Genomic DNA, 13,979 nt, shown 5'->3' on the forward strand with positions numbered 1-13,979 from the left:
TTAAGACATCAGAGCGAAATCAGTAAAAGGCTATTTTAAAAATAAATGCCATACTTTATTCCCCACAAACCAGCCGGTGGCAAGGGAAAGTCCTGCAAGAGAAGTCATTAATGAGAAAGTTCAGTGCTAGAGTGTTAGAACAATCATCACACCAGGAAATCTGATTCAAAGCATCAGTAATAATCAGACTCATATTATTCCTGAAATGTTAAAATTCAGATGTTATTACGAATAAGAGGGGGCTCCACACAAACGTGAGTAGGTGGCTTGTCAGCTTGTATAAAGAAGAATCGACTAACAGCACCCCAAGCAGCCATCAGCAAATTCCCAACCGCTTGAGGAATAACAAGGGATACAGGCAGAAACTCCACATTCGGATCAGATGGGTAGCAGTTCCATCGTGGTGCTGGGAATCAACCGAACAGTAATTACAAAAATCTCGACAAGCTCAGGTGCAAAGCGTAACAAAGCTGGAGATTTTAAGCTGAAGCCAGGCACACTTTGTAAGGTTTGATTTGTGCAGTGGAAGCAGGTAGGTCACAAGATGAAGTGAGCTGATGCCCTTCATTACATGAAGCAATTTTAGTCTCAGCACACGCCTCAGCAAACAGCTCACTCCAACCAGGTTGAAAATCAGAATTAACAATCAGCTGCAAGGTACTAACAGGATCAATTCCCAAAATAGAATCATAGAATCCCTAATGGGCGGAAGCAGGCCATTTGGTCCATCAGGTCCATACCAACCCTCCGAAGAGCACCCCAGCCAGACCTACCCCTATCCCCGTAAACCTGTATTCCCTTGGTTAACCCACCTAGCCTGCACACCCCTGGACACTATGGGCAACTTCCTGTGGCCAATCCACCTGACCTGCACATCTTTGGGCTGTGGGAGGAAACCGGAGCACCTGGTGGATACCCACGCAGGCAGAGAGAGAATGTGCAAACTCCACACAGACAGTCACGCAAGGGTAGAATTGAACCCTGGTTCCTGGCGCTGTGAGGCAGCTGTGCTAACCATTGAGCCACCATTAGTAATAATACTACCCTTATCCAGACTCCTCCAAACTAATTTTCTGCATGAATGAATATTATACAAAAATGTAAGGCATGGGAATAGACGTGGGAATAACATTCTCCAAGCAAAATTTAAGAATGGCACTAACCAGAATTACGTTTTGTCCAAATGTCAGCAATGAAGAAAATGCACCAATCTCGTCTTCAAAATACAAGTCAAACACTATCGAGTTAAACTATTAACAAAACCTGAATGATCCAGTTCAGCAACATTACTCAGCTAAGTACGAGTAACAGTAACACTATCTGGTTAACTAAGGGCTTCAGAAACTCTAATGGGGTCACTCACAGATTATAAAACATTCACCAGTTAACTTGCAGGTTCACAAGTAACTTAACACCCACCAGTAAATAAGAGAATCGGCAAAATAATCGAGAGGTTCAGCAACCTTAACCAGTTAACTAAAGGAATGAGCAACACTAGCTGGTTAAGACTATAATACACAGAAGTAGACGTAGAGCCATTCAGCCCACTGAGTTTGCTGGACCGTTCAATGAGTCATGGTTGATCTGATAAGCCTCAATTACATTTGCCTGCCTTTTCCCCATAGCCCTTGACTCCTTCACTGATTAAAGATCTGTCTATCTCAGCTTCAAATTTATTTCACAACCTCGCCTCAACAGCACTCTGCGGTAAAGAATTCCACTGATTCAATTAGCCTCAGAGAAAAAAGAATTCCTCCGCAACTAAAAAATTCGGCAACTCTAACCAGTTGAGCAATACAAATTGGTTAAGAATCTTTAATCCAGGAAATCAAAGTAGACAGCTTCAAGTTCCTGTTTTTTTCCCACAAGACGGAAGTTTGTTATTCCATTGCTTGTGTGACTTATTTACCAAAGACAGTGCTGCAACATATAGAATAATGACCCGATTTCAATAGACAATAGGTGCAGGAGTAGGCCATTCTGCCCTTCGACTTCCAATTGATCGGACGGCTCGCTGCTTTGGTTCCAAACACTTGCTTAGGACGAAGGTAACAAACCTGTCAAAAATTGCAGGGCCACGTGGAAAAAGCAGAGAAGTGGGTTTACGTGGCTCAGGAACGATGACCTGATCATTTTCTTGGATCAGTAATTGTCTGAGAAATGTGAATATTTTTCGCTCAGAGGTTGATCTGAATAAGGACAATTTTAAAATCGAGCCTTTGTGTTTCTTAACATTTTTAACCCCTTCCCAAATTAAAAGTGCCCTTCGGTCCTGACAGAATGGTTTCTAACTCATGGCGGGAGGTGAGGGTGAGAGGGGAACTACCACCCAAGCCCCAATTCTGTCTCCAACATGGATTTCTCATTGTTAATTTACCAGCTAATCGTTAATTCTGCCATTATTCTTTTTTTTCCAAAACATCTGCAAACCTCCGTTCCCATGACACCACTTCCAAAGTAGTCAGCACCATCCTCTGCACCTCGGCCTAGCCCGTGCAGATCATCATCCTCATGCTCCCTGTCAGGAGACAGAACGAGTCGACTCACCACTGTCCGGGTTACCTAAAGGTAGGGACGGGATTGAAAGGAATTCAAAAGGTTAAAGGAAAGAACTGTGCTCGGTGGTTTAAGAGCCAAACCGTGCACAAGGTTAATTCAATGAGGAAAATGTTTTTTTTATTAAGAAGCAGATAAAAGCTGGCCAGCATTACTTTTCTGGTGACCACATTTCCATCGTCATCGACGAACCGCTCTTGTGTAACCATCTCTCCAGGAACTTTCTTTGCGTCCTCTCCCTAAAGGATGTGAAAATGAAGGCGTCCTTTTAACAATAGGGAATAACAAAGCATTCAGCTTGGCAGAGCCACGACAATCCCTGTCCCCTGACAGTCTGATCAGGAGTGGGCTTATTCATTGGTTTTAATGCAGCTCTCGTAGACCTGGGTTTATCAACTGTAAAGGATAGGCCTGATGTGATTAGATTAGATTAGATTCCCTACAGTATGGAAACAGGCCCTTCAATCCAACAAGGCAAAAGTGAAGACTGTAGATGCTGGAAACCAGAGTATAGATTATAGTGGTGCTGGAAAAGCACAGCAGTTCAGGCAGCATCCGAGGAGCAGGAAACCTGATTCCTGATGAAGGGCCTTTGCCTGAAACGTCAATTTTCCTGCACCTCGGATGCTGCCTGACCGGCTGTGCTTTTCCAGCACCACTCTAATCTAAACTTCGGTCCAACAAGTCCACGTCAACTTCCGAAGAGTAACCCACCCAGACCCATTCCCCTACCCTATATTTACCCCTGACTAATGCACCTCACACTATGGGCAATTTAGCATGGCCAATTCACCTGACCTGCACGTCTTTGGATTGTGGGAGGAAAGTGCAGCACCTGGAGGAAATCCACGCAGACACGGGGAGAATGTGCAAACTCCACACAGACAGTCGCCTGAGGCAGTAATCATATCTGGGTCCCTAGCACTGACAGGCAGCAGTGCTAACCACTGGAGCAGCGTAGTGGCTAAGAATTAAGAGATTAATCATCAGGACACTGCAGTGAGCAATAGGTTACACACAAATAAAAAGTTGTTATTAGTTTCAAAACTTGTGGGAACTAATTTAAAACTTTAAGTGCAGGTGATGGCCTCGTGGTATTATCACCAGACTATCAACCTCAAACTCAACTAATATTCTAGCAACCTGGGTTCAAATCCTGCCATGGCAGATGGTGAAATTTTAATTCAATTAAACAAAAATGTCTGAAGTTAAGAATCTACTGATGACCATGAAACTATTTTTTGGAAAAACCCATCTGACCCAACCAACAGAGAAGGAAACCTACCATCCTCACCTGGTCTGGCTGACATGTGACTCCCGACCCACTGCAGTAGGTCAACTACCCTCTGAAACGGCCAGGAAAACCACCCAGTTTAAGGGCAGCTAGGAATGGGCAACAAATGCTGGGCAGTCAGTGATGCCCATGTCCCACTAGTGAGTTAAAAAAAATGCCAGGCATAGGGAAAAAAGGAGAAAGTGAGGACTGCAGCTGCTGGAGATGATGGTCAAAGTGTGTGGTACCGGAAAAGCACAGCCAGTCAGGCAGCATCCAAGGAGCAGGAGAGTCGATGTTTCGAGCATAAGCCCTTCATCAGGAATGGGGCTTGTGGCCCAAGGGGGCTGAGAGATAATGGGAGGGGGGGTGGGGCTGGTGGGGGTGGGGGGAAGATAGCTGGGAATGTGATAGGTAGATGAAGGTGGGGGTGAAAGTGATGGGTCGGAGAGGAGGGTGGAGCGCATAGGTGGGCAGGAAGATGGACAGGTAGACAGGTCAAGGGGGTGGTGCCAAGTTGGAAGTTTGGATCTGGGATAAGGTAGGGGGAGGGGAAATGGGGAAACTGGTGAAATCCACATTGATCCCGTGTGGTTGGATGGTCCCAAGGTGGAAGATGAGGTGTTCTTCTTCCAGGCATCGGGTGGCAAGAGTTTGGTGGTGGAGTAGACCCAGGACTTGCATATCCTTGGAGGAGTGAGACAGGGAGTTCAAGTGCTCAGCCACAGGCAGTGGGGGTATTTTGTGTGTGTGTCCCAGAGATGTTCTATGGGGAGAAAAGGCCCTATTTAATCAAAAGACAAGAATCATTCATTCACTAAACACAGAGCCCGTTCACGTCCTGATTGATGATGCCTCATAAATGATGGTCTTATTGAGGAGTAAGAGCAGTGGATTAGGATAGCTCAAGACAATGTCCAACCAAAGATGGGAACCCTGCCCTTGTCTAACTTCTCCATCCACAAGTCACTTAGCTTTGAGTTTGACTGAGTTGAGATTGAAATTGGCAGATTTGACAGGGATTCATTGTCACTCAGCAGTGACTTGAGACTCTCTCTTTCCTCTCTCTCTCTCTCTCTCAAGAGAGCGGCTGCTTGAATGATTCTTCATGTTTCCAGTACTAATGGGGTGCTGCAGCTCCTTGGACTTGAGTGGCCAGCTTGTGTGAACAGGGTAGTACCACGGTGTAAGCCATCCGTGCGCCAGCATTCTCGTTGCTGTTTAACTAAGGGGAGGACCTTGGGGTGGGACAAAGATGCAGTCCATCTAACTTACTGGATTTCACTGCAATCCCAATCATTTTCATTTTCTTTTACTTGGGCATGCGTCTATTTTGTAATTTCTTTTTGAATGATTCAGCTGGAGACCAAGTAACATTGGACCCCTCCTCCCCATCTGTTCTTTTCTTATTCCCCCCTTTCCCAGTGCTTGGAGACCATGCTGGTTCCATCCCAGATACTGAGAGAATACCCTGCTCCCCACCCCACCACCTCCCCCATCTTAATTTTGAGGCAGTGCAGACTCCATCTCAATCAAGGCTACATGGAGACTTTCACTGAAGACCGGGCCATAATGCCGGTGACTCCAGGACCCTCAGCCACCCTCCTGTGTGAGGTACTGCAGCCCGTGAATGGGAAGGCCCATGGTAATTTGTTATGGTTAATGATCAACAGACAGAAGGGATTGATTAAGTATCATGAGCACATATAAAGAGAGACTGCTGGGTCACTGGCTGTGTAGATAGGAGGCAATACTGTACTGTGTAAATAAACCAACTTTTGAGAAAAGGATTCGTATTTACTATCATACATTATCATCTAGCTTGGGATCCATTTATCAGTTTTTAATGAATAATCTCGTGCTCTGAAAGGCAAAAAAAGTAATCTTTATAAATGAATTTGGCACATCTTTATAACATCCAAAGTACTCATGGTGTGGTGCATCATGACAGCAAAAATATTGTTAAATGCCATGCATTAATTCAAAGAGTAGACTGGCTCAAAATTTGTTCATTCAAACCAAACATTCACACGAGCACATACAAAATCAGGTTATTACAGACCGTTAATGTTTCACAATGTACAGAACAATCGTTTTTGGAGCAGTTTCATTTCCAACACCAGAAGATGAGGACAGAAGACAATCAGCTTAGGAGCCATTAATGGGACAGACACAGAAGTCAGCTTCCTCCTCAAGCTTCACTGTTAAGGATTGGTTTAGCTTCACATGGTTCTGCTCTTTCTAACCAGGTCACGCCCAAAGAAAAACCACAGTGAGGTCAATAAAGGTTACACACCATCCAAAACAAGAATATAGCCATGGTTACAGAACGTTTCTGATGGACAGACAGTTTGAGGGACACAGTCCCTATAGAGTGGGACTCCCATCACACTGCTCCCGCACCCCCTACGACACACACACACGTTTTCCCTTGCCACTATTCCCTCACACAGACAACGTATGAGACCAGGAACATCTCAGCATTTTTGATCAGCTCAACAGCTCTTCAGCATCTCAATCAGATAATGGACACATTCGATCGCCCGAACAGATTACATTCATAATCAACCCTGGAAATGGCAGAGACTGACAGGAGACTTGGTTTTAATTGGGATGTGAAATAAAAACAGGAAAGTGCTGGAGGAATTCAGCAGGTCTGACAGCATCTGTGGGGAGAGAAACAAGAGTTAACACCTCAAGTTATGGAAACCTTCCATCAGAACGGACAATGAAAGGTCTCTCTGGCTCCAGAACTCGGGTTTTAATTCAAATCTCCAGCATCCGCAGTATTTTGCTTTGACTTTGACTGGGTTGAGATTGAAATTGGCAGATTTGACAGGGACTCATTGTGAATGTATGTTCTCATTCACAAGTGAAACGTAGCAATAATCAGATATGACCCGCTAACCATTTTGCTGACCTAACGAAGGAGCCTTGTAAGAAAGGGTGGAGTTGATCCTGAATCTTTGTGAAAATTCTGCTTTGGTGGAATTTCAAAAAGTGATTCTATGTAATTCAGAATATACAAACAAATGCCCATTCTTGGCTTCCTCACTTATACAAGCATCTGCCTCACGAAAAGATACATACTGATACACACTCAGACTGTCATGACAACATAAATATGGACTATTGATCTTGAATCCTATCATCTGATTCAACATCTGGAACTTGCAACGACTGAAATGGTTTTTAAAAAGGAACCAAAAACACTGACTTACAGTGGTCATCTGACTGCACAGGGTGGCCACACTTTTTGTACCCAATGTCCATTAGACAACCTGAGATGAAATTAATATTCTCTCTTCCTCTCTCCCCACCCCCTCACACCAACGCAACGAAACCAGTCTATGCTCTTGCTCGAAGGTGTGAGAAGGTCCTCATATCTGATGGTTATCACCATGAGAGTCTTCATATGTTGGAGACTGCGTGTAGACTGAAGACACAACCAGCTTTTATTTCATGGAACTCCTTTGGGAACAAAAAAAAGGGAGATGGATTTTGGACTGCAGCACTGCAGCAGGCTGGAAATGGCTCGCTCTCAATCTCTGTCTCTCAAGGAGGAAAGCCCAATGACAACATTGTCTCGAAAGAAACACAAGGGAACCAGAACTTAAAAGGCAACTGCAACATTCAATCCTGTTAGTGGTCAAAGACCAACCAAACAACAGTGGTCTCAGGTTAAAACATTAAGCCTCAGAGGACACCCAAAATAATGTATATATTCATAAGCTTTCTCTTTTGCAGGACATTATCCTCATTTTAAGTTTGCACGGGTGCATGAGTGAGCATGTCCAAATGCCATATGCTTGACATTGTGTCTTTCTTATTTTTTCCAGATTAGCAGGTAACAAAATTGCTTCTTTTTCACTCAAGAAAAGCTTGCAAGTTCTTTGCTGTTTCTGGTAAAAATAGCTAACTGCATTTTAAATCAGAAAGTTATAACCGTGAGTGAAGATGAAGTTAATGTGACTGACAAGGGAGATCAAAAAGGGCTGATTCACCCCGTATCACACACTCTCTCACATACACACACAGAGCCAGCATACTGTGATACCCACACACTGAATCCCACCAACAGTACACCATGACACACTCACACTGACAGTACACTGTGAGACCCACATTGACAAGTCCTTCCATTTCAGCCAAATCCAACAATTCCATCTGATTGATCTACTTCATCATTTCGAACTCTACTCCCCCATTGTTCCTAATAGGGTTCCATCTGGTCCAGTTTACAGCGTGCACTGAGAGGATCCTCTCCCAATCCCTCACTGTGCACCAGGGTACTTGATAAACACTGAGCTCCTGTGAGACTGAGCTCAAATCAGCAAACACCACAGCTTGATTGGTGGGAGGAGGGTGTGTCACTGATCAAAAATCAAACTCTCGGTGCTCCGCTCTACTTTATGTTCCAACGTATGACCACTTCTGGTCCCTTTTAAATCTTTCCCCTATCACTCTAAACCTATGCCCTCTAGTCTTAGACTCCCATACTTTGGGGAAAAGACCTTGACTATTCACCCTCTCTATGCCCCTCATGGTTTATAAACCTCTATAAGGTCACCCCTCTGCCTCCTGATGCTCCATGGAAAAAGGCCCTAGCCTATTCAGCCTCTCCCTATAGCTCAATCACTCCAACCCCTGCAACATCCTTGTAAATCTTTTCTACCCTTTCAAGTTTCACATCTTTCCTATAACAGGGAGACCAGAACTAAATGCAGTATTTTAAAAGTGGCCTAACTAGTGAAGGCCCAGGGTCCTGTTCATTATCGATAGCAAGTAAGCTTGCATAGATATAGAGCAAGGACCACTATTCTAGACTACGATGCCTACAGTAACCAAACTCATTGCCTGAACTCATAATTGAAAAATGACTGGTGGGTTTAGGTAGTAGAAAGTGCAGGTCTGAGGGCAAAATCCAGCCAAGGAGAAAATAACCTTGAGAAAATTGGAGAAGGTTAGCAGCAGTTTCACCAGCACAGCTGGAAAGACAATCACCATAAACATCGAGATCATTGCAATTTAGTGCACTGTTCATCAACACGCACACAACTCATCAAACCAATCCATCGCATGAAAGCCATGCTCAAAATTAGCAAGCTAAAGACATAGAAAACTGGAGAACACCAAACAAGTACACAGCAAATAGTTCAAACCGTTCTCAAAGCCAGGCTGAACTCAGCAGACCAGATACCTTCAGAATCACCTTGCGGCGAGTCACCCTGGTGGTGATAATCTCCTCCTCATCCGAACTAGTCTCGCTTTCCCCAAGTTCCTGATTGATGCATTTTAGCAGATTACATTAGGAGCTGGCATTGTAACATGGTATCTGACATGGGCAGATGCATTTGCTTTAAGCCAATGAGAACTAGCTGGCATTATCACCACTTATCACTGACATGTCATTAGGCACGGGGTCTTTCCAAACATGTCGCATCAGTTGGCACCTTGCACTCCCTATCCAATATTCCCTTTACAGACCGGCTTATAGCCAAAGCTGCCAAAATAACACAGCAATTCTCTCAATCACTTGCAAGGTAACTCAATATTTATCTTAAACCTAAATATTTTACAATCTTAGCTGCTTCTTTCATTTAAAGTCGCTTCTCTTCTTACTTCTGATCCACCTTATGGAGGCAGGGGACCAAATGGTTTCTTTAGATAAGGGAATCTAATCCTTTCCATTTGAAGTGATAACTGGAATCTCGTGTCCTGTATTCTTCATGCTTGGAAAGAAACCATTGACTTATTTCGGAAGAGAAGCTCTGTTAGTTTTTGAACTGGGAGGTTAAGATTTAAACACAATTTCACACATTTTTGGGTACAATTTTATTCAGTTTAAACTATGCACTCATTAAGAAGACAACTTACACATTCAATAGTGTAATGGGAAGGAATGTGGCCAAAGTGAGACCTACAATGCACCATGAAGATATCTCAATTAAAATCTTTCTCACTGTCCCTCATTTTAAGTTGGATATATGCATTGACCTGAATCTTTGTTTAAGGGTAGACCCACATGGATTGTAGTCGAAGAGTGTGGTGCTGGAAAAGCACAGCAGCACAGGCAGCATCTGATGAGCAGGAGAGTCGACATTTCGACGCCCCTGATGAAGGGCTTATGCCCGAAACATTGATTCTCCTGCTCCTCGGATGCTGCCTGACCTGCTGTGCTTTTCCAGCACCACATTCTCGACTCTGATCTCCAGCATCTGCAGCCCTCACTTTCGCCCAGATGGAGTGTATATCCCATTCCGAACAGAACCCGTGTTGCAGATTCAATGCAGGAAATGATGCCATTGGAAGGAAACCTCATGCTAAGTAATTTCATTGCTGATGACAACAAAATGCAAAGAAGAATAATCCTGCCATACCATGAATAGATTATCCAACAGTGTATACCTACACTGTACACCTCTATCTACAATGTGTGTTCGGTCTTTTAATTTTTAAAAGACAGGATCTCACTTTGATTTGAGTCCCAAGTAATGGTAAATATCCTTTGAGCATGAAGCAGTACAACATATTGGATTACTCATGTTTCTTCAATTCTTAATCCTAATGTTGGACATTAAGTCTGAACTAAATTAACCAAAAACTCTGGGGATTTGGGCATCACTGTTAAAGTAAACCTTTAATGTCGATAATTGGATGCACAGAATAGAGATGCTGAATATTCTCCATCACTGGGTAGCAGTTTAAAACGATTGAATTGCTTGCTAGTACACTTCGGGAGGCAGTTGAGTGGCTAAAATCGAGGAAGGATTATCTGTTTCCTTAGTGACTTTCTGTGGTAATGCTCCATCTGCGTCCAGGACACAGATCCTTGAGTGGAACAAAGTGGGTGGAGGATTGAGAGACAGGGTGGAGATGTGAGGAAAGCAGAATATCGCAATTCATAGAATCCCTATTGTGTGGAAACAGGCCATTCGGCCCAACAAGTCCATACCAACCCTTCGAAGGGCATCCCATCCAGACCCACCTCCGTGTAACTCAACTTTTTCCCATGGCTAACACGCTCAACCTGAACACTATGGGGAGTTTAGCATGGCCAATCCACCCTGACCTGCACATCCTCGGACTACGGGAGGAAACTGAAGCACCCAGTGGAAACCCACGCAGACACGGGGAGAATGTGCAAATTCCCTTCAGATAGTTGCCATGAATCTGGAATCGAACCCAGGTCCCTGGCGCTGTGAGGCAGCAGTGCTAACCACTGAGCCACTGGGCTGACAAAAAAGGGCAAAGAGGGTTCTAGGTTTGAATCTAATCTTTTTGTTTTACTTTGTATTCAAGATATATGATGATGCATTCACCATTTTTGATATGTTACCATCACTTTCCTCTCACTTTAATCAAGTATCATACCACCTTTGTCATGGAAAATTAGTTTTGCTTCTATTGGATAAAATGTATGAAGTGAGAAGTGAACCTGGGAAGGGAAGGGTTGTCTGATATCAGTGGTGAATAACAACAATACAAAACCAGCCATTGGGAAGGAAGAAAATCCAGCCTGTGAGCAAGATGAACAAAAACCCAGTCATCCAAGAGGTGGTTAAATTAATTTACCAATTAAAATATATATTGTCACACAGATGAAGGGAAGTTACATCACCTGAGCTTTGTGTTCTGCTGGTGAGGAACCATCATCCCTGAAGTTTGGTCCTGATTTAAGGACCTCTGATGACCAACTTGTTTTTCTCTCGCTGCTGAACAGAGGGCTTCCGTGCTCGTCCACACCCAGTCGCCTGGTCTCTGCCAGGTCTTTCTGCAATTCCGTCGCCGGCTCTGTCTGTTCTGTGATTAGCACCGAACGCTTCTGGACCTTTCCATTTAGTGTTTTCCTGTCTTGTGTCATTACGGGCAGATCGTTGGCCACCTCGTGAATCAAAGGCCCTGCTGTAGCATGGCCTGACTCTCTCTGACGGTCCAACCTATGTGCATCGTGGTCGCCATTTTCCTTTGGCTTTAGAACCTGTCCTTTCATGTGAAACATCACGGACGCAGCCAAATCATTCTTGATTCGTTGTTCTTGGAGGCTGCAAAACAGGAGAATAATGGTCAAATATCCTTTGAGTGTAAAGCAGTACAACATGTTGGATAACTCAGTTTGTTCAATTTTCAATCCTAATGTTGGACATTAAGTCTGAACTAAATTATACAAAAACTCTGGGGATTTGGGCATTGCTGTTAAAGTAAATATTTAATGCCCATCATTGGAGGCACAGAGTAGAGATGCTGAACATTCTCCTTCAATCACTGGGTAGCAATTTATAACAATTAAGTGGCTTGCCGGTACACTTCAGGAGGTAGTTAAGTGGCCAAAATCATGTGTAGGTAAGATTGAGGAGACATTGAGATGGTGGAAGACACCCACCAATGTCTCCCCATGAGTTGTGATGATTTGTAGCCTCATATCCAGCATTCAGATTCTGCATTCAGATTCTCAAACTGCCAGACGGAGTTTACGCACCTGCTCTCTGACATGACCTCCACACAATTCCCAACACAAACCAATCTCTAGGACTTCGCAAGTTTATATTCAATTCCTGCACTCGGTAACCAAAGGAGCAATCAGTTATCCTCTGACTATGAGTGGAGAAGCAAGGAGAAGCAGTGGGAAATGATTGAGTCAACCTTTCTGAGTTTTCGGTCAGAGGAATAGATATCAGTAATTTGGATGCTTTGACGAAGATTTCATACTTAATACTATTTTCAGGACTTCGGATTTGAAGATTTGTGGAGAAACTGATCGATTTTAAATTCAGTGGACAACTGGATTGTCACTTTGAACATTCTCTTTTAAGAATGTATTTGTTGGAAACCACAGGGTTCCAATAAATTGCTGGACCTCATGCTCGGAAGTCACCTGCTAGGACTTCCTGACAGCCAGTTTCTGTTTGAACAGTGTTTAGGAGGCAGTTGGAGTTAATGTCCAGCCTGATGAAAGACGAACATCCCAGCTCAGCGCTCTTGTTTCTAAAAGGCATCCTTTATGGTGCATCCTGTGTTGTGCCTGAAAAATTATCAAGTGGTGAGATGCCTCAAACGTCTACGAACAAACATCACATCCGTTTTGCTTTCAAGACCTAATCATTATTGGGCCAAATGCATTTGTCTCCAAAGTGGGTGTGCTGCAGGGTTGTGTGCGCGTGTATATGTGTGGGTGCGCGTTTGTATGTGTGGGTGCACGTATGTGTATGTGTGGGTGTGTGTGTCTCATTTCATGTTGTAACCTTTGGAGCAGTGGGACCACAGGGAGGCAGTACTTCAATCTCAGTTGTGATAATACAGGGGCCATCCTCAATTCCCCATTCATCACAGGCCTGGCTGCACACATACAGCTGCAAGCACATAAAGGCCTTAAAGGTGCATGAAACTAATACCGCTTTCCCATTAAATAGAGATTACTAGTTTTGAGTACTTTGGAATTTTGACACTATGATTATTGCTGACTCCTCCTCTAGTTGGGACAGAGTAAGCAGCATTTCAATATTTTGCTGAGGATGCTGTTTTCTTACTGTCAGTGGCACATGGGGCAAAGGGTTGTTTAACCAGTGACTTGCTCAAGTAGAGCTCTCACAGGCTAATTTATGTATAGAATAAAACGTATAGATCCACAATGGTTTAAAAATCTTATTTTCAGCTATTAGCCTTTTTACACCTTTGATGACACTTACTCTGTTTTAAAATTCCAAACCCACCAAAGGTGTAAGATCTAGAATGCCAGCCTGTGTGCTGTCTTGAAGGAGTGCTGCACTGTCAGAGAAGCCCCCTTTTAGCTACGTCATAGATTCATACAGCGCAGAAAAGGCCTTTCGGCCCATCATGTCTGCACTGATATCACTACCACTAAAAGTCCGTTAATCCCAATTTCCTGCATTTGTCCTTGAATGTTATGATATTTGAAGGACTCATCCACATTTCTTTACTGGTTGTGAGGTTTCCAGTCTCCATTGCCTTCCCAGGCAGTGCATTCCAGATGCCCACCACCCACTGAATCAAAAACGTTTTTCCTAACTCCCCTCTGAATCTGCTGCCCCTTACCCTCTTATGATTAACCCCTCAACCGAGGGGAACAGCTGCTCTCTATTCACCCGGTCCATATCCCTCATAATCTCATACACCTCAAACGTGTCTCCTC

General features: G+C 43.8%; 1 protein-coding gene across 26 annotated transcripts in view; it reads right to left on the reverse strand.

The window, feature by feature from the left end:
* ank3b (ankyrin 3b) overlaps positions 1-13,979 on the reverse strand; it is a 754,625-nt gene that overhangs the window by 10,569 nt on the left and 730,077 nt on the right. For 22 of the 26 annotated variants that reach the window (XM_087999088.1, XM_087999086.1, XM_087999102.1 and 19 more), the window contains 4 exons: positions 11,451-11,874; positions 9,030-9,110; positions 2,712-2,795; positions 2,431-2,562 (listed from right to left, as the gene is read on the reverse strand). In XM_087999088.1, the coding sequence (XP_087855214.1) occupies positions 2,431-2,562; positions 2,712-2,795; positions 9,030-9,110; positions 11,451-11,874 (721 nt within the window). The remainder of the gene's footprint in view (positions 1-2,430; positions 2,563-2,711; positions 2,796-9,029; positions 9,111-11,450; positions 11,875-13,979) is intronic. The other 4 variants (XM_087999090.1, XM_087999106.1, XM_087999101.1 and 1 more) reach the window with 2 other exon arrangements.

This window comes from Chiloscyllium plagiosum, unplaced genomic scaffold (genome assembly GCF_037043375.1).
Source record: "Chiloscyllium plagiosum isolate Xiang-an unplaced genomic scaffold, Cpla_swu_hap1 HiC_scaffold_22, whole genome shotgun sequence".
Taxonomy (NCBI): Eukaryota; Metazoa; Chordata; class Chondrichthyes; order Orectolobiformes; family Hemiscylliidae; genus Chiloscyllium; species Chiloscyllium plagiosum.